Genomic DNA, 21691 nt, shown 5'->3' on the forward strand with positions numbered 1-21691 from the left:
GGAAGATTATTTAGTGTTTCTCATAATACAAGAACTGGGTGTTCAAACAAGATCATCATGTTGCAGACTCAGAATTAAGGAACAGGAGAAGGTTCTTTTCTTTGCATAGTACATAGTTAGTAAGTGGAATTCTTTGACATATTATATTATGCATACAAAAATTTTGCTGGGTTCTTGAAAGCAAGCGGCCTGGGAGAAAAACGCAGGGAGACCCATCAGACTCAAAAGTACTACTTCAGGGATGAAGTCCCTACACCACCAATCACAGGCTACTGGGACTGTATACTGGGAAAATATCATTAGATGCTGAAAGTTATCCTAACTTTAAGTTTAGTGTTCTGGAAGCATAGCTGGGCAGCACATTTTTGAATGGCAAATACTTAGTATGTATATACACAACCCTTTGCAAGGTGCAACTATTATTTAGTTACTGAAATGACAAGAAGAAACAATTACCGCACAGTAAGAGGCCATTACCTGCTTGTATCTGCTATTAATATTTCTTTCCCAATGGTCTGAGTGCCCCCAACTCCAAAAAATATATTAACACTTGTAAACCTCCTACTCATTCTCATCCTCAAATTCCTTGTTAAACACCCCTTGATGCACTGACCGCAAGAGAAAAGCTGTTACATGGAGCAAACCATAAGGTGGAATGGGTATTGCTGTTCTCACAAAGAATATTAAACTATGGCTTTGTCTTGCATCATAACCTGCTTTCTACCCATTAGAAAAAGCCCATTTAAATCCTGACTGGCATATTTATCTAGCAGCCTTTTATCTTACTCCTCTGATGCAGTCTTTCCCTCTCACAAGGATATTAAATAGGAACACGCTTTCAGTTTTAAGAAGTATATACAGTAGAACAATCCTCGACATCCTCACACTGCCTTTACTGGACCTTGGCCCCTTTTTGCTGCCACACACTCTTTCTCTGAAAACTGAGCAGACCAAAACCAGAACAAAATTTGGCCATGTGGATAAATTAGGGCAAACTGCTGGGATTTGTTAAAAGACTGCATGGAGAAGAGCTGCTTTGTGCGTCATAGTCAGCGTATGGAACACCATCATACGCATCCAAATACCATGTAGATACTCCACCCTTTCATTTGATGAATTTGTAACTCCTCATCCCTACGATATTACTTCCTACCCTAGAACTGTTTCTAATTAACTCATGCTGATGGCCATCAGCCTCCCGACCACCCCACGAGATCCCTGCTCTAGGATACTCTGCCTTGTGCTGCCTGCTGCGCCGTGTGCTAACAGCTTGCATAATTTCATTAGGGTGATTAAATGTGTCAGTGTAAAAAGGTCCCCCGGTAACTTTATAAACAGCTTGAATGCAGAACAGAAATTACCCACCAACTGTAAATTTGGCAAAAAATGATGCTTCAGTGTGCATATGCATGTAAGAATTAAGTCTAATGCAGACCCAACTGCATTCAACCATTGTGTGTTCTCATTTTTTTGTAATGAAAAGTTAAAGGGGATTATGTATGATTTTGTAAAATTCGTACCATTTCTTAGCTCAAAGCAAATCTTGCCAGATTACTGTGCTATTTCAGTACTATCTCAGAGTTCTGTACTAGACTCGGGCAACACCTAGATTCAAGCAATAAAATGCCACATTCTGAATTAACTAATGGTCTTGAATCTTAAAAATTTTTAAGGGTCCAAATCTAAGCAAAGTTTTACATTGCTTTTGATTTTTAAAGATGATCCAACTATTCCTTATGAAACATTTTCACAATCAAATCTGCTTTTTTCTACCTTTTTTTTTTTTTCTGATGGTTGTTTGGTCCTGAACAAACTTTTATCGTTATAAATCTCTACAAAAATAATTCAGCATAAACCAGTTTCCATCTACTGACTCACTTGAAACCTGTTTACTTTGATCCCTTCTTCCCACAGTTATCTACTATTTTTGCTCTGGATTGCATTATTGAAACCAATAGATACAATAGAACAATGCGGAGAGAAAGAAACAGAATGGAAAATACAACTGAAAAACAGCACTAGAAAATTAGCACGTAGTGAATGTCTGCTTCTAATAAATATATTTATTTATTAGACTGAAAATATTATATATTACACTGAAAAATATATGTAAAGATGTACAGCTTACCACAGTGACTCACTAGCCTTCTGCATTTTGGCTGCTATACTTTCATAAGAAACAGTAGGAGTTTGTTTCTGGCCACAGGATGAGATTGTACTTCCAACATATTGGCATCTGTCTGTGAAACAGGTTTAAGAAACTGCAAACAGGTGAAGTAACACAACTTTACCACAATTTGGAAAGACTTGCTGGCTGAAATTGCCCAGAGCAATTGAGCCTGATGCTGACAGCTGGCATGAGAAACCCTCAGCTGAAGCACGTGAAGTCTGGCACTGTTATAACACAGTAGTTTTAAAGCTGGTGCCCGCATGACCTTGAGGAGAAGCATTGCCACCTGGACCACTGAGGGGTGAGAGGGGAGTTGAGCAGCCCCAGGGAACCCAAGGCTTCATCCTTGCATGGGGTGACCCCTCATTTATCTGCTTCCCCTGATCCGTGCTAGGCCAGCACAGCATGGTGGGAGAGAGGGGCAACGAGGTCCCAGCCACCTGGGAGTCAAAGTACAAGGCCACATCACAGAACAGTAACGGTGGGATCCCAGGGGGAGAAGTGGCTACCTGAAGTGGGGCTCCCTTCCATTCTCTCTCTGCAGGTATCGAATGTTCCCCCTGCCTCTAACCACTGTGGAAAAACTTACAGCAGCCAGAGGTCATTTTGGCTTAGTATTAAAAAACGAAACAAAGAAACCACAACAAAACCAAACCCACAAACCTTCCAATAATAGGAGGCATTTGGATTATTTGAGCAGTGAATCGTTACCTGTGAAATCAACAGAAGCAATGGTCTGCGCATCAATAGAGGCTGTAGTTTATTAACTTAATAGACATTTACTGAATTTCTAGTTTCAGAAACAGTTTCTCATCTAGTGTTGATACCTAGAAAAATATAGATGTAAACAGGATGGCTCCAGCTTTCAAAGAAGCTTATTTTTCCATGTCAGCACACTCTTCTAACAAAGGACTGCAAATTATTTTCTCATCTTAATAGACTTTGCTGATCAGAAAAGTGGCAGACACACTAACAGGAAAAAATACCCACCTCAAACTAAAACCTCCTAGTGATTACTTTAGGAGTGAAGTATTGGCCACAGCTGTGAAAAAAGGAAGCAAAATGAAGTTGATCGTTATTACCTATTATTATGTCATTATCTGGAACTATGCCAATGGTCCTGTATCCCTTTTATCACTGAAAAGCCTGTAAGTATTCATTTGCTTACTAAACTGGAAGATGTAGCGTTCTGCTTAAATGCTTCCTAAAAAGAAATGGACATAGAAAATGAACGTCATCAGTTAAGAGAGAGCCACTAAATATATAACTTGGATTTAAATAGCCAGAGGTAATATTCTCTCTCTAGTATACTTCTGGGACTACACGAGAAGTTTAAGCGTTTTCAAAAAATTATGAATTCTGTTCAGGTGTGGGAACACGCAGATGATATTAAGAGATACTAGAGACTGTTAAACACGTAGTTAAATAGAAAATAATCTAATAGCCTTTCACAAGCAAAGTCCATCGCTCTTTAATATACTTTCTTTGATTGAACATTGCTTATTTACTGTGCTCTATTTTATTTAATTTTACCCACTGAGGGACCAGAAACCCAGCTACATTTTAATAACACATTTCTTCAGTGTGTGGCCTGACTACCAGCACAGCTGGTTTCTGCTTTTTCCTAAAGTAATAGAAAACTGACATCAAGCATGGTGTTGCCTGGGATAATATCACAGTGCAGGATTAGGGAAAAGGGCCTGCAAATGATTAAACTTAACTCTGACAGAAATGCAGTTCCATTATCTCCAACACAGCTTACAGCCATGACCTTTTAGCCTCATCTACCGTCAGGAAAATTTTGCAGGAAATCTGATGTGGTCTTTGACTTTAAGCTCTTATTCCAGGTCTCTATATAAAGTGAGGCTGTTTGTGTACTTCCTTGCATAAAGTCCTTAGGGTTCTGCAACATGTGGCCATAACGTAAAGGAATGTTCCAAAACCAAAGGTACACAACCAAACAGTGAGCATGGCTGCTCAGTAAGGAAGGGTCCAACACTGGCAGAAATTTGTAGTCACTTGGTCACTTGCACACGCACAGAAACAGACTTTGGGCATGGGCAGAGCATTTTTCTACATGGACAGCTGACAGCTATGCACAAAAAGTGGCAAAGTTGTTACTGATTTCCTTGACAAGAACAGCATTCTGTCCTGTCCCTCTTTCCAGGGACACTCTCACAAGTGGCTGTCCACCCTTCGCTGTTGGTACCTCTGCATGCTTTTTGCTCTTTTCTTTTGGTCAGGCATTAGGAAAATAGACTCTGGGTTATCACACAACAAAACACAGCATAACACATTAAGGGTGGCAGCCAAGGGAAAAATGGTGACTCAACCTACACATGGCTGCATGGGCAAGCTGAGGGCACCTGGGGGTAAATGACCTGTTCGAAGCACACTCCAGCTCCTGTTTGAGCCACATGCTTGCATTTCAGCTGTGCTGGAAGCTGTGAGGGGCGAGGACGAGGAAAGTGGGTGTTAGGGAGCAGTGCACCCCACAGTCCCACTGCAGTGTGTCATGGAGATGGGGCTCATCTGGGGCTGCCTCGACCAGGGAAGAGAAGTAACCATGCCTGCTAATACAGGCAGTGACTGCACACCACAAGGTCCAACCTAATAGTGTTAGCATTGACACCCATAGCCTGTAATGACTCAAAAACACAGGCAAACGGTGATACCTTAGGTGATGCTCTGTTGTAATGCAGGCAAAACCTTCTGTTACCCTAAACTGGTGTTAAAGCACCTGCCAGAGTGAGGTCTCTCAAAGTATGACATTAGGTCTTCCATTTCCACTCTCTCTATATGGCGTGATTCCCTCTTTGTCAGGTTTTCCAAAACTTTTGCCCATGCTGACTTCCTGCTTCAAGCTCTTGAACACAGAACCCCAATACTTGTGCTCTACAAGTTATCTGTATGAGGAGCAGACAGCGTTTTCCCTACATGATGAATGTGGGATCCTAAGCTCTGAAAGAGGACTTGGGCACCTCTTCATGGAAACACAAAAGATGTCTTCCATATACTCACTCTTGGACAACTATTCCAAGTGATTTCAGCATTGCACAGTGTTTAATGCCTATAGGAACTAGAAATAAACTAAGAAATAAACCAAACACTCCGGAAAAGGACACTGAAGTGGGGAGGGAATTATAAGCAAAAGCAAGAAAATGACAGAAAGACAAAAGAAGCAATAAGCACCCATTTGTGAGGCTCACCTCCAGAGGAACAGAGCAAATATCTACCCCTGAGCCTGGGCTCCTTTCATAGCCAATGGAGATAAACTGGTGTTTGTAGAGCACAGCTCATATCACCCTGAAGAGAACATCTCAAATACGTCAGAAAATTTGCATGCTGGCAGTACAAATTTGTTTTTCTATTGATTATAAAAGAAGCCTGGGGGACTGGAAAAAGTCTGGTTTTAGTCAGATGATTCCCATCTGTCTCTAAGGGGTTCAGCATTTCGTTTTCCCATGTAAATATGGCCCTCAGAAATGTATTTAATAATACACCACTGCCCCACTGATTAATTATTTAAATGAAAAGAATAGCAGGCTAACTGCAGCTTCCCTAGAGAGGGGTTGCCAAAGAGGAATTCAGATTACATATCTCCTGAATAAGTACTTTTGTGTTTCCATTTACTAACCATTCTAACGCATACCAGGTGCTTGATATTAAGGGGGGAAATTAAGGACAAAACATCGGTTATGGCATTGTATTAAAATAAATAAAGCCCTCTAGGTAATAACAATATTTCTGCTTTTTTAGATAAATGAACAGCATGCACTTTTGACCTAGTCCCGTTAGCCAGACCTCCTTTTCTTCCCCCCTCTCTCTGAACCAGCAGAGTATTTCTGATACTGAACAACTACCTAGGAAATCTTGCGTGGGTCACATTGATTGCAGGCATAACAGAGTCTATGCACTTCAAACAGGGAACAGTTTTGGGGTGTTTTCCTAAACACCACTGACTAATTGTGCTTGCTATCAGCTTTATTTATAGAAATATCACTTTTAAGCCCATCCAAAGTCCACTGGAAAAGGAGCTACCCATGTTCAGCGGGCAGGTGAGAAGCTGCTAAGAGTGGTTTTGCAGTGGGAGGTGAGTACTTGCTGTATCAGAGCTCAGAAAACTTCAGGCTTGAGCTTTTGCAGGATCGAGCCAAGGGGGATGATGTCTTTACTCCCAGAAATACAAGTGTCTTCTCACAGAACAGCCATTCATTTCACCTGAGGTCTCAACTGCATCTTCATAAACAGTGTGTTTCCAGTACATTAGAAGTCTGTACTCTAAATTTAGGTACCTTAGTTTAGTGCAGTGAGTCTAAGCCACAGCACATAAAATCGAGGTAAAAGATCAAGAAGAGAATCACTTGTTTAAAGTCACAAGGCAGCTTAAGGTCACAAAATCATGAACAGCTCCATGCCTTATTCAGTGTGTTCTCTGGCAGTTTCCAAGGGAATAAATCAAAAACTGCTTTAATGTGACCAAAAAGATTACCTGCCCATATAGTTGCATTCCATGGGGTTTCTAAAAAGCTTAGTTTTAAAGTCCTCATTTAGGTAGGACCTTGGTTTATCAACAGACATTAAGACACATAAACATGCTTTACTTCAGTTAGAGGAGGTTTCAGATCGTAGCCCTCTCCTGTATCCAGGACAGCTAGGATGCTGTGCAGGAAAGCATGCCTCGAATCGCACAGGTTTCACATGGCATAGAAATCTCTATGTCCTCCAGAATAGTGATATTCACTTACATAACACTAATCTGATTTAATTTATTTTTACAATGAAATATTGGAATCAACCTCTTGGGAAAACTGCCAGGTAATTTTAACTACTGTGAAGGTTGAGGAACAGAAAACAACTGCAGACATCTGAAAACATGAGCTAAGAATTCAACAATCACAAAAATATCCTTGATAGTGATGTGCCTTGAAACTTTTCCAGCATTAGAATCTAGTATTGGATTTCCTGAGCTAGAGAAAACTTTGTCTTTCCCATATCTATTTAATATTTAATCCTGATGTGGCATAGCATAAAGTAGCAATTCTGAAAATGAACTCCAGAAGTCATCTCAGCCCAAATTCTTCCTGTCCTACATGTTTGGGAAGTCTACATTAGTTCAAGTATCTTGGGAAAAGATGAAATGTTTCTGAAAGTTTTCATCTCATCAGAGATTTGAAGTATTTAATAAGGCACTGGAGACATTATGTGTGAGATAGCCAAAGCTGCATAACGAACTTCATCTTAGGATAGCGTATCACTTTGCGTATATATGATCTCTATGGGAGTGTGTTAGTAAATAATGTATTTTCTCCTAAATTAAAATCTAATGCTTAATCATTTCATGATATATTTATCAGTCTGTGTTTCAGCTTGCTTGCAAAGTTTATTCAGAGTTCAGCAGGGAAAATGTGTCCTGTCCCTGTGTCCCTTTCCATGTTTGCTTAAAAGTATAACCATGAGCCTGTCAAACCATGGCTAAGTAGTGGGTAATGGGAGCAAATTTAGCAAATCCATCCATTCCCCATCTCAGTGACATGTGCACTTTCCACTGCAGTGACCTACTTGACAGAGCTGCAAACATGCACAAGCATCAGGGTAAAATCATTTACGCTGGGAACAGCCCATGCTGTTCCTCCTCTTAGCTCCATCCCTAATGCCCCCCCAGCTCAAGACCAAACAGCTTTAATGCTTCCATAGCAGGTCTCATGGTATCTAATGTTCTCCTTAAAATCCCTATTACCTGTTTCTTGATCAGCATCTGTACTTCCCATTAGCTTCTGAAACTTCTGCTTTCTGCAAGTGGTTTGAAACCACAAAGCAGACATGTGGAAAGCAGCAAATAAAATGAACACCTATACTTTGCCCATATTTTTTTCCACCCATACATTGTCCATATTTTTTTCCACTGTGCCCATAGCAACCCCCTGGTGCTGGTTATTGGATCGTGGTTTTTAAGTGCCTGGGGTAGGCAATGGATTGCCCAGTAAAGAACTTATAGCTCAATTCCACAGAAAGCACCATGAACGTACATTGCCCTGTTGATATTGCTGGGAGGAGAATCAGATCTGTTTTCCAGATCACCTCCCAGGGTAACAGTTATGTGATTTTAAAAAAGGTAAGACACTTTAGATTAAAAAAAAAAAAAAAAAAAAAAAAAAAGTGATGTCTTATCATGCATTTCCATTTGAAACAAATCTCAGCTTCCTACTTTCACTGGCTCAGGTTTCATCCAGGTCACAGACCTGGGGGATAATACCTTCATGCTCAATTTGGTTTTAAACAGGAGGAAAGAGGCCCTCATAGCATCACAAAACACAGTGGGAGGGGAAAAAATAACCACTAAACCCATGAAGATACAGTGCTTCCCAGAAGCCTTTTAAAAATTACTTGTATTTAAAAATATTTTAACAGTTTACCTGTTGGTAACCAGTTTACCTGTTGGTTAAACAGTTGGCCTAGGTGTGTTTTACACATCACCAAATACTCACCAAATTACAAACTTTAGTTGCACACTCACAATTTCTTCATGATTTAGGAAAACACTGCAGTTAAAAAAAAAAGGTACATACTTCCACTTGGTACATGAGAGTGCAGTTCTACTGCAGCCAGTGAACTTACTGTAACATCATCTGAAATCCTGGCCTATACTGATGTTTATCCAAGTAGGATAGGATCTACCCCATGAGAAAAAAAGGAAAAGAATATTGAAATGTTTATTCTTACAAAGCTTGATGTTGAACTTCAGTTCTTCTTAATTACCTTTCCTACTATTAGGACCATCCCTCTTAGCCTTGACGGGCCAAAATCAGACATAAGGCACAAAGGAGGGTAAGCTAATTTTTAGCAAATAGAAAGTATATATATTTGTTTTAAGAACAGCTAAGAAAGTTTAAACAACACAAATAAATGTTCTCCTCCCAGCCTGTACAGTTTTGCCATTTTTGTGTTCTTACATGCTCCTTTGATACCACAGTCTCATACAGTATTTTGTAGTCTTTGAAGCTTTTGCTCTTATGTTTGTAAAGCTAGTCAGCTGTGCCACTTACAAGGTAGTCACTGTGAACAGGCCAAAGGCTATAACCCAAATTGGACTGCTCAGGTGTCAAACACTCCTCTTGCTGACAAAAAGCTTCCTTATCCTCAGTAAATACACTGCACAGATCAGTGAGGTCTTAAGATACCTGCTTGTGACACAGAATATACTTGATTTTCTGCCTCTTGAGTTTCTGAATCACTTTGATAAGTTCTATACAATTTTTCCAAAGTTCACGGAAAACAAGTAATCCTACAATGAATGAGATGCTATTTGCTTTTTCTTTTAGCAAGAATACCTGCAAGTCTCAAAAAAAAGCTCACAACTCTCTCATGTCACTTTCCAGTCGCCATAAAAAAAAGAATAAACCATTCTACTCAATGGAGCCTTGTTCAGTCTGTGATGTTTACAGCACACGCTAAATGCAAAACTACCAATTTGTATACCTGAGCATTTTGTTTTCAAGTGCTATGAAGACCTGGAGAAGCCATCAACACACTACACACCTACAGTAGCTCTTTTTTAGTACACTTTGGAGTACAAAAATTCAACCTGATTAATAATGGTATTGATCAGCAGATATAATCTGTCCACAGAGACATAGAAATGTTAGGCAACCTGCTACTCTTATTTGCTTTTACTTATGTCATTTTCCACTAAACTTTTTTTAATTACAACTGCAAGCAAACTTCTTCAGCATGCCCTTTATACACACTAGTGAAAGAAAAAATGTTCTGAATGTTGCAAGACTTCAAGAAAAGAATTGAGAAACAATTTTTTTAACACTATAATAAGAATTTTCCATGGGCACGGTTCAATAACTACCTGCATTTAGGCTGCCTCAGCTGCCCAGAACACTGCTGACAGCACCAACACCACTCAGAGGAGCTGAGGTCACCTTTGGCTTTCTGGGTTTTGTGGTTTTGTTTGCTTGCTTGTTCCTTAATGATCTAATCAATTTTATGATGATAGCAGAAACCCTCACATGACCACAGGTATCATTATAGCACAGAAATCTGCACTCCCACAATCCGTCTAATGTAGACAAAAGATCTGACTTAGGAGAATTATTCCATAAGCAAGTCACCCCAGGAGAAACTTACCTGTTTCCTGGTTTAATTCCAGTTACCAGGGTGGTAACACACATGTATCTGACAGAAGCCAGCGGGCTCAAAGGGCACCTTCAACATACTTTTGTTCTAATCCCTTAAACACATACTTTTTTTTCTCGTCCCTTAAAATGTTATTAGCCCAGCCCTAAATAACAAAAAGGAAGCTAAATCAAAGGATGGAGAAAAAGCAGTCTTAACCTGTTTCTCCCTGAGAAGACTAGTTACTGAAGTATTCGAATTCATAAAATTCACAAAAATAGAAATGAACCGTGGGAGAAGGCACATCATTGTGCTCTGCACAAACCAAGCCAAAACCAGCCAATATATTGTTGATAATGGGGTCTCTTTTGGGATGGCCAAAGTGAGTGCTTTCATATTGTAGAACACTGCTAACTCCTGAGAGCTCCCCTGGGGCAAAGCAGCAGTTCCCCAGGGGAAGGTACCAGGCTGAGCTAACTGTCATCAGTGGAGCACACATCTAAGGAAGGCAAGGGTACCAACAGCTACATCACTGCAAACATCAAGAGCTTATAATTCAGGCAGAAAATGTGGATTTGGATCTGCAGCCCGACTCTACACCAAGAGCTGTGGGAGCACTTCTTGGGCCAAAGTGCCTGCACAAGACACACCACAATTCCAGAGTGGGAGAACAGCCAGCGATGCACTCCGTCCTGGCCTGGTGGCCTCGAGGCACCAAAGCAAGGACATACAGCAAGAGGGAGCGAGCCAGGTCCCCCAGTCTGGATGAGATAAGGATCACATCTAGATGTGCACCCACAGGCTGGTTTATGCTTTAGTGGACCTTTTTTTGAATGTAGTAATAAGTGCAGAAAGGGTCAGTGCTTGGTAATGTAATTCTTAAAGCAATGGGTTACCTTGGAGGGATGAAGGTTGCCCTCTGACTGTGCTTTTTCCTTTATCTTTTTTTTTTATAATTAAAATAATTTTCAGTTAAAACACTCAAATCTAGCCATTCAAAAGCTTGATGCAGGATAAGTTTTGTTTGGACAGAAGAACACTGAACACTTCTTTATCACGGCTTATGCACACTGAATATTTCCAACTAAGTCCTATGACTTAATTCACTATTGAATCCGCAAACATGTAATTTTAGACTAAAGATTTTGCTTGAGGGGAGAACAGAAAGAATCTAATGATGAAAACTGTCATTATTTGGGACATGAGAGAATTCATATTATAGATTGATAGATAATTACAAATGGTAAATGGAGTACATTCAAGAGGCTCTGTTCATGGCAGAAGCAGCACTACAGGGCCTGTAGCTCAGCGTTGGCACAGATTTTCCTGAAAAAGAGGGCAGTATTATATATGTTCATAACAGGCAAGCTCCTTCCAGTGGCTTGCCTCTTTCTAGATGCCATTTTTAGCTCTTAAAAACAAGCAATTTCAAAAAAATGGATATGTTAAGAAACACTTATCAGATCTGTGCTACTCTTCCACAAAATTTTCTGTTGAAACATTTTAAACGATATATTTCACTTGTCTTTGACCGTAACAAGGTAATCAAAGCATCCGTTTGCTATAGAGCAGCAATGAGCTCACTGATCCAAGTTGCTTCACACGCCAGAGTTCAAAAGAGTAAGATAAGAGAATTATCTCTGAACTCTTACCAAAGCAGGAGTTGACAAAGCCATACCACCTACAACCATGCTCCCCTCCGATCCATTTGCCATGGATGTTAGATGCAAAACTGAGGGTAGTGCCTGAGATGCACACTAACATGTCACTGATACTGATGTTCAGGAGGAGCATGTTGACCGGGTTACGGAGAGTTTTAAACTTGCAGAAGAGGATGAGGACAATCAAGTTATTCACGAAACCAAAAAACAAGATAAATCCAAGAAAAACAGCCACTACTGTGTACCCACTTCGTGCGAGTCCAGCCCTTGGCTCAACAGGATCTGTAGGTGCACCAAAGCTCAGGTTGTATGTCCAAGTGCGGTTCATTTTGGACTTTGACATGGATCAGTGAGGGCAGAGACACCAGGTGCTCTGTGCTGATGTTCTCCAGTAGTTTACCAGAGGCGTCCCTCCATCACAGGTCAAATCATCTCAGGAGCCTTGTGATCTTCACTCAGCTGATACCTCTTAGATGGTTATGAGGGTACGAAATACTGTATTGCAGCACAGGAATATTTTTCTGCACTGTGCCTTTCCAGTGCTCTCTCTGCAGCTAGCTCCAAGGCAGCAGAAGCAAGTAAACAATCACCTCAAATTCATCTTTGCAATTTAAACTCAGGATCATATTAGATGATCTTTTTTGAGGCTCAGAATGAAAGGCATCTTAAAAATGTGCTTCAGCATGGTCTCTTCCTTCAGAGCAAATGGGCAGTCCTTTCATCAACGGGCAGCTACTCTTGTTTCCTCTGACAGTGGGTGTCTTTCTGAAAGTACAGAAGAAAACAAATGGTAAAAAACAAAACAACTCCTTCCATACCAAGACCAAAAAGTAGGTACATTATTTACTAACAGTTCTTCCCTTTTTGAACTGTGACAAATATTTCTGTCTTTTCAGTTTTCTCTCTGATTTTCAACAGAAAATTCAGTTTGTTGAATTTCCTTGGCTGTTCCAAAGTTGTTCCCTGGCTCACAGTTTAGCATGGAGAAGGTTATTTGTACCTTCCTAGCAAAGTTCCTCAGGTGAGACAATGCATGGTAAGACATAATTCTTGCAGTAGCTTCCAGAGGAAGAACTCTATCTTCCTCCACATTAAGTCAATCCATACAAAGCAAAAACTTCAGTCTTGGCTAGACCTTAATTAAAAAGATGGATATGTTAGAAGGAGAAAGTATTTCTTTACCCACAAAGAATAATTTCAAGTACTGACCCTGAAGCCCTCATGCTTACGAAGGTTGGCAGGCTGTGATACCAGTTTCACTGCTGCCACATTTACCAGCAGACAGATGTTCCCCTTCATTATTTATAAAGCAGCCAAACACCCAAAGCCTCACATCTCTCACCACAGACATGAATTTGTGTATCTGCACACAGTGAATAGACTCCGTGTATATTTTGTGAAGCAACAACAGAGTGCTTAATGTGGATGTGTAACCGCTTAGCCAGCTTTCATGGTTGCAGGCAAATTCTGCACAGACATTTCAATAAAAACGGAGATGGATATATATGTGTAGGAATTTCAGCTCCTTGGTGCAAAATGCATGACACCCATAGTCTGCTGAACTACAAAATATGAAAACTTTTATTTCATGACTCATGCATTTTTAGAATGATTATGCACATTTAAAAATGGAGCATCTTCTGTATTACTCCTAACCACTTCTTTTTGGAACTTGTAGGAAAAGATGTGTTAACCAACTGGAAAAATGGGAGCTCAGAGTTTACTGAAGACAGAGGTTGTTTGTTTTTTTTTCCTTTATCACAAATGTTTACCATGACAAAAAGATATAAGTATTTCTTGTTACTATTTCCTTACTTTCACAAACTCACTGTGCTAAATACATCTCATTAGTGCGGTGATTTTGAGCTCTAATGTATACAGTCTGTCTTTGCTTTCTCTTCTGATGAGTAAATCATGTACAATTTGCGGATGTTTAACTGTTTCGTCATTGACAATCTGAAAGGCTGATGCTTACTGTTTTTTTTCCCCATTTAGGGGGGAGGTACACGGTAATTTAGATTGGTAAGGGTCTCGGGCAGCATATCTAAGAGAAAGAACATTTGAAATCCTCTTTCTACCATTTTGAAAAAAAATTAACCCCTGTCCAATTCTGGTTGCAGGTTATAGAAGAAAACTAACTAGGAGTAACTGTCAATATATTTTATATTTACTCATAACTGTTTCTAAAGGAACAGAGTTAAAGTTTAGTGGAACAAAACCCAAATAATCTAACAACCGAATAAAAAATATGATGCTGAGCATACCTCAGTCACCAATTGCATGACTGAAAAGGCAAATAGCTGTACCTTCTGGTAGGCAAAAAGCATCATGGCATCGTGCTGACGGAAAGCTTCAGAAAGAAGAACTCACAGGAAAACAAGATGTACAGTGAAATAAACTCAATAAGTAATCATTTCTAGATTTTTTTTTAATAAGTCTGCTTACACATAGCTTCTACCAAACTAATCTTTTTCCACCACTTCAAAGGCAGTTTTGTCTAATCTGTTTACATGTGACTGTTTATTGAAGGAATGCAAGTAAGGTAGTCCTATCTGCTCCTCCCTTCTGCAAAGCATATTGCAGAATCTGGCTTCAAAATCCGAAGAGACAGAAGTCTGATATATATGCTGATTAATTTCAGTTACAGACGCTTTTTTTTTTTCCCCCAGCTGAACTGGTTACATCTAGATAACCTGTTGCAAAGATTATAGTATGCCATCATAAATGTTACTACATGGGAATTAACTTTGCCAGAATAATCACAGGCAAAGGGTTTGAATAATATTATCGTTAAAGAATCACAGCCTTGATGTGAAATAAAGCCAAAGGTTATAATCCCCTTAGTAAATATGAATAACTTTACCTATGTATCCCTATTAAGCTCAAAATATAAATAACAAAATGTAGATCTTTTATACACAGTCACATACATCATGCATTCTTAAAGATGTACTAAGAGTTCATATTGACAGTGCTTATAAGATGATGTTTACTCCCTGGATGGGATTCAACTGACTAAAACTGAGCAGTCTGACACCAAGTGTGCAGGCACAGCCCAGGTCACTTCTCCACCAGCTGCCACCCAGCCAACTTCAGCAGGACAAGTTCTGCCCTGGTGCGCAGGTGACTGATACCTTCATGCCCAGGCAAGAGGAGCAGTCCCTGGCAATCCAGTGTAAGATACACTTTTAAAAGTTAGTACGCAGACTGCAAAGGTCAAGCCATGCAGCCGCCTGAAATCAAAAGATGACAAAAAGGATGCACAAAGATGTGCTTGGAAAAGTTTGAGGTGAACTGAAGAGACAGGAAAACATCTGAAGATCCAGTCTGTGTGGGAGTAACTTTTATTAGCAGTTCATGTATAAAGTGCTAAGTTTTTTACACCTTTGGATGAAGTACAAGCCATTTTCAGATTTCAATAAAACTTCTAAACTCCCATACAAATCCCTTGAAGAATGTGTCTCATTCTTACCTGATGTTATCATTTAAATGAATAATAAACATTATTGCTGAAAAACAGCCAAAGACGGGCTTGTGTGCTTGAAGGTTCACTTGATTACTTTTTTCCTCCAGACAGCTATCTTGGTTTAATAGAGGTTACTCTGCAACTCTGACAAATCTGTCTTACAGGTGACACTGCACTCTCCAGGTCTCCATGATCTAGCAGGACATCCTGAACCCTCCTAATTTCTAGCAAACTCAGGAGCTTGTGGAACTGAATTCCACCTCATTCTGCCAATTCTTCTTCTCAAAAAATGTTAAAAAACCCCAACCAATAAAACATACAATTGCATTCAAAACAAAAAAATGAGCATCCAGTTTGTCTCCTTGAATTTGTTTGAGTTGACATGGAAGGGAAAACGTACCCAAAGCGATACAAAACATATGGCCAGGTGAAACAGGCCAAAAGTTCATTTGACGTCACCAGTTATTAAATGCTTCATCTGTTAACTGGTTCTGACAGTAGTAAGCTAAAGATACAGCAAAACAGACACCCATCACTGCTTGCACTTTTCTCTGAAGCAGTCTGTTGGAAAAATAGATTTCAAAAGATGTTATATCAGCTTCTGAGAACACAGGCATTAATACTGAGAGTGTAAGGCTTCTTTTTGCACTTGCCACCATACATTAGTTTGAGCAGTATCCTGCGCCACTGAAGCTGTTTTTTCTTTCTCACTTTGCCCCAAAATAAGTACTAACTTACTGAACACATTAGCTTTAAGGGTTTCAGATTGTTTTGGTTTTTTTTCTTAAATGAACTCATTCATTATTTCTAATTGGCAGATTCTTTGCCATCTTCCCTTGCAGAGTTGTGCAACATGCCAAAGATGATGCTTAATTTGCTTTAAATATTTGATAGCTGATGAAATTGCATAAAATAAATAAAACTTCAAAATCATATTGCTATAAAATTTACATTACTCTCTTACATTGTACTTACATTATTCTCTTGTGATATATAGGAGGTATAAAAAAACCCTTATATTTACATATCCACAGAGCCTTAATCAACCTGCTGTTCAGTTCATATTAAAATCAATTTTTAAATAGTGATTAGCCCTTAATTTATGAACTCAGCTTTCTACTGAAAAGTTAAAATTTTAAAAAATTCATAATATTTCAAAGACAATCCCAGATGAAATTTTATGCAGGAGGAATCAATTTTTTTGGCCTGATGCCAGAATTATAGCAGGAATACTATATTTTAAAATGTTCATACATTAAACCATGTCTTCCAGATGAGAAACTGAATTATTTTTTAACAGGAAGCATCCAAAAACCAGTGGTATTACCTAAAATAATAAATAAATAATAAAATAAAAAAGTAAAACTTGCAGACCCAGTTGGTAGGCAGGGGACTGCATGGGGCTTCACAACACTGAAGGCAAATTTCCCATCTGTTCTGGACTATTTTTTCCATGTCCTTAGTCACACTGCAAGATGTCTGGAGACCCAGAGGCAGGTCTGCAGAAGTGAGCTGGAAGACCGAGAGGAGGCTCTACGGTCCAGATGTTTAGGTATCTCTCAGCTCCCCAAAACCTGCTGCCATCGGGAGAACCTTTTGCATTCAGACCTAAAGCCTTACTTTTAGGGACTCACATCCATGAAAAAGACAGACATGAAAACGAGAATAACAGAAGCGCAGAATGCATGTGAAGTCTGCCACTTTGGAAAGCCGTGCTGTTTATTTCCTCGAGGGCAAATTCTAACGGCGTGGTGAAAGTGCGAGAAAACCCTAAGCCGTCGCTTTTGAAATAAAAGCTGCTTTTATTTAGGATTTTAAAAAGTTGAGGCAACCCCTCCTATGTGCGAGGAGGGATTTTTCGCACCGAGGTGTCTGCTCCCACAGCGGAGCCGGACCCGCTCCTGCGCGGCGCTGCGGGGATGGGAAGCGCCTCTCGGAGTCTCGGCCGGGACGGCTGCAGCAGAGGGAACAAGGAGCATCTGATACCCAGCGTCCCGGGTCTCCCAAGCCCTTAAACATCACACCAAGCAAAACCCTCTGCCGCCCATCTCAGCTGAGGATTTCTCCCTCACAAACTTTTTTTCACACTTATTTGGAGGGAGGGGATGGGGGAAGGGGGAGCTGGCACACAAAACTGGAAGAAAAACCCACCTACATCTATCATTTAGGGCAACCCAAGGGGGAAAAGCCACCCAAGTCTCCGGGAAAGCCGTCCCGACACACACACGCACCGCGGATCCCCCGCGCCCTCCCTCCGCGCCCGCGGGGCCGCGGCTCCCCGGGCTGCCCGCCGGCAGCGCCGCTTACCTTCCGCGGGACGGCGGCGGTGGGCTCGCCCTGCCCGCCCGCTTCCCTCTGCTCCCCCTCCCGGCGGGATGAGAAGACCTCCGATCGGGATGGCACGGGGGGCGAATAAACCGATGATGGAGATAAATTTAGAATAAATAAAAAAGTAAGAATGCGGAGGCACGGCTCGCACCCTCCCGCCCGCGGGCTCCCCGCGCAGCCCCGGCCGCCGCCGCGCCCCGCCCGCACCGGGGCGGTGCTGCCGCCGGGGCCGCCCCCGCTCGGGACAGCGGGCACCGGGACAGCGGGCGCCGGGACCCTCGGGCTGCCCCCTCCCGCACTCCCCGTGGGGCCTGCATCGCTGGCCGAGGGGCAGTCTGCTCGGTAGGTCTCGGCCGTGCGCTCTTGGCAGGCTTACTGCTATGAAAGACTTTTTTTTTTTTCTTTTTTTTTTTTTTTTTTTTTTTGTCAGCAAGCAGGTGTAAATACCTGTTCAGCAGCCGATCAGGAATACAATTTAAAAATGTGTCAAAAACGTTAACAGACACGTCTTGCATCTAATTTATCAGTTGTCTGCTTTGTCTATATTTTCCACGTGTGTCTTTACACGTTAAGCATTTGCAGACTGAACAAGCACTAGTGACTGCATGCTGAAATCTGTCCTTTCAGAACTATGTGTGTCACCGAAATAGCACACGGCTTGAAAATCGTAATGATATGTCTGTTACTACTACTCCTTACTACTAGTCCCTTAGACTTCTACTGCTCTGGTCTTTCTACAGGAGAAAAACAAACAAACAAACAAAAATAGTATGAGGAGTGAATTGCTGGATAAATCCACTAAAGGAAGCACGTTCTGGAGCATACCTTGCTTTGTTGAACATCTCTTAGTTCTGGTTCTTGCTGAACTTCTGAAAAGTCTTTTAAATTGGTAGATCATAGTTAAAGCATACAAAGTGATATTCATAGTCATATCATTCTACCTCAGCTAGATTTAACCTTCAAACGGATGCACCTATCATTATAGAAAAACAGCCCAGCAACAAAGGTGATGTGGAGTCTCTTCATAAAATCTCTTCCCCACTGGAAGCCTAAAGGCAGACCTCCTAGGTGTTATTTGTTGTATTAACATCAAAATTTTGTTCCGAAATTCAGCTTAAGTAAATCTATTTCATTAAATAAAAGTAAGACTCTTCCAAAGAAATAAATGAGGAATACATCTAATATCATCACTTTCAGAAAATACACAGTATCATAATTTTGCTGGTTAGACCTCCACTGTAAACAAGAACTGCTTCTCCCAGAACACAAAAACAAAACCAAAAATGACGTGCTAATGTCACATTCAGAGAGAGCACAGAAGTGTACTTTAGAGATGCCTAACTAAAAACAAAAATATAAAGGGTCATTTTTTCAATGTCACTCATGAAATGTGTACCTCTGAAATTCTCCATTGTGGCACCTAGTTACAAAACCAGCCACAGTTACCAAAAGCACGTCCTTCCACTAATTTTTCGGCAGCATGAAAACGTGCTTCCATGGATGTTAAACTGTACTTCATTGCCTGGTGCAAAGTCAAATGAAACCACTTACTAAAGATAGCTGGGTTAAAAAATGGCTCGAAGCTCACTTACCTGTTATGAACTTTGAAGCTTTCAAAAGTGGGCTGTCAAAAAACTTGTCAACACAAACAAATCGTCAGGCAGTTTACCTACCTGATTCATTGAAACTCCTTTTGTTTCACCCAGTACAGACTCAGAGCCCTTTGGCAGCATTAGGAACTGCCAGTGCATGTCAGCGAAGGGCGAGCAGGCTGCCATGCACTGGGGGGTGTCCATTTGGGTTTGCAATTCCAAGTACCTGGTGGAGCTTCAGAAGTTAAACTGGGGCATTTGATTTGAATCCTTTGTTTCATTTAACAAAAAAAATAGAAGTTGCTAGGGAATTCCAGCGTCTCCCATGAATTTCCTGGTTACCTCCTGCTTCCAAACAAATTTTGTTTTAGTAAAGTGTCTAATATCGTACAGAAGAAGGGACAGTAAATGAATCGAGTGGGGAGCAATACTGAGAACACCTGCTGTTGTGCTCCCTCAGTGCAGCAGTCAATAGCTGTGCCTGCACCGTCCTTCACAGTGATGCCCAAGAGCTCACTGCCCCAGTTCCCCGGCTGCAGCAGCTGGAGATGCATAGCAAGGTGGAGAACTGGGGGGACACCAACGTGTAAGCCAGGTGGGCAGACAACGGGTAAGGATTCACATGTGAAATTGAGATTGTGTCCATGTGCTAGTAATATCCTGCTTTCAGAAGCTGCCCTTAAACTAGAAAGAACCCAAGAGATGTTTAAGTTACTTTCTTACATTCCTATGGGAACTGCTTTTAGTGTCCTTGCATGTAATCTCTCTAACTTTCCCATTACTCTTTGAGAAAGACCCAGTTATTCCAGCTTAGTCTGAGGAGTAACATCCATTATGATGTTCTCAAAAGGAAAAAAAAAGAATTTCCTGACTCTTTCCCTGGTTTTATTAAAGACACATCAAATTTGCATCAGTCATCATAATTCCATTGGCTTAATATATGATGAGCAGCTGCTTAGCTCAGTGACATATTGTGTGTACCCTGAGATACTAGAGTTGTGGCACATTGCATGGTTTTGCCAAGTAGTTGTTTCATTAACACTGCAACGACTTTGTTTTGCATTACAGTGATAAAATAAGGTGGAAACATAAGGGAAAGGGAGGGAAACTCTTCCCTTCTGCCTGTCCACAGCTGCAAACACTTACAATTCTTAAGATCTTTACTGCAGTGGTATGTACCAATGAATACTGGAAGCAAACCCAAAGTATCCTCAGATTTATCACAATATCCCATAGCCTATACTTTGAAACCCAACTACTTGATTACTTATAAAAAAATGGCATCAGATAACAAATGCATTGGCCTCAATTCCAGATTTAGATGGTTTGGGTGGCACAGATTTCACAGTTGGTGAGTCTGGAAAGAGAACAGTTGATATGGGTCCAAGACTGAAATTGCTCATGTTCTTATTCTGCACAAAGGTTATGATGACAAGGCCCTGAAAGCAGCTACTAAAATTTAGATACAAAAATTTAGATACAAAAATTTAGTCATTCCTGTTTTGGAATTAAGAGAGAAGAGTATATTGCATCATAATAAAACCACCATCAGAAGATTTTTAAATGCTTTCTGAACATGGTGGAGGAATATTATTTGTTGTAAACTGAGAGAATTTGTGAGTCAAACTCAATGTTCTTTACTTAGAAACAATCTTTAGGTTCTGTTACTCACACAGAGGTACCTATGTGTTTTGAGACATCCTTGAGAATCCTGTCCAACCCTCTTCTGCTAAACCAGAGAAGTGTGGGTCTCCAGAGATGGTCTAATAAAAGACATTACCTGTACTTGAGACAAGAACATGTGTGCGTAAGGCTTATCTGATTTTCCAAGTGTAATATCTGGCCCAATAAAAGACACTACCTCTTTCTAGAAACCTTGCTTCACCTGGCCTTTGACTATCACAGCAAGAGAAACACAACCGTTCAGTGAGCCAGTTCTTTCAGCTGTGTCTTGTTTCTGGGGGATGATTTTGCTTAGGTTTCTGCAAGGCTCTCAAATGCCTACAAAAACTTTTTTTGTTTTTGTACTTCATCTGAAAGTCTAAACCACAACTAGCTGGTGCTTAATTTACCTACAGATGTTGAAGATGCATCTAAGCTGTGAGACAGAGAAGCATTTCCCAGGGTCTGGATCTGTACAGCAGATCCCAGCTGCTCCCTGACTCCATAGTGGGGGAACACCAGTTGTGGTCATGTCCCCTCTTCTTTATCCAGCCATCTCAGTGAGCCCCTCCTTCAGGTGCCTGAGGGATACTCCAGCTTCAGGGGCACCATATAGCATATCTAGGCAGGCAGCAGGATTAGAATTTTTCTCTTTCCAGCAGCGTTCTTTCTGAAGGTTATAGTAAAT

At 40.7% G+C, this 21691-nt stretch overlaps 1 protein-coding gene across 1 annotated transcript in view; it reads right to left on the minus strand.

The window, feature by feature from the left end:
* The window catches only part of LOC121083853 (pinopsin-like), a 92998-nt gene extending 75106 nt beyond the window's left edge, over positions 1-17892 (minus strand). The window contains exons 1-2 of the mRNA XM_040584652.1: positions 17729-17892; positions 11947-12720 (exon numbers count right to left, since the gene is read on the minus strand). Coding sequence (XP_040440586.1) covers positions 11947-12298 — 352 coding nt within the window. The 5' untranslated portion in view covers positions 12299-12720; positions 17729-17892. The remainder of the gene's footprint in view (positions 1-11946; positions 12721-17728) is intronic.
* Between the last annotated feature and the right edge of the window lie 3799 nt (positions 17893-21691).

The sequence above is a fragment of the Falco naumanni genome, chromosome 2 (assembly GCF_017639655.2).
Source record: "Falco naumanni isolate bFalNau1 chromosome 2, bFalNau1.pat, whole genome shotgun sequence".
Taxonomy (NCBI): domain Eukaryota; kingdom Metazoa; phylum Chordata; class Aves; order Falconiformes; family Falconidae; genus Falco; species Falco naumanni.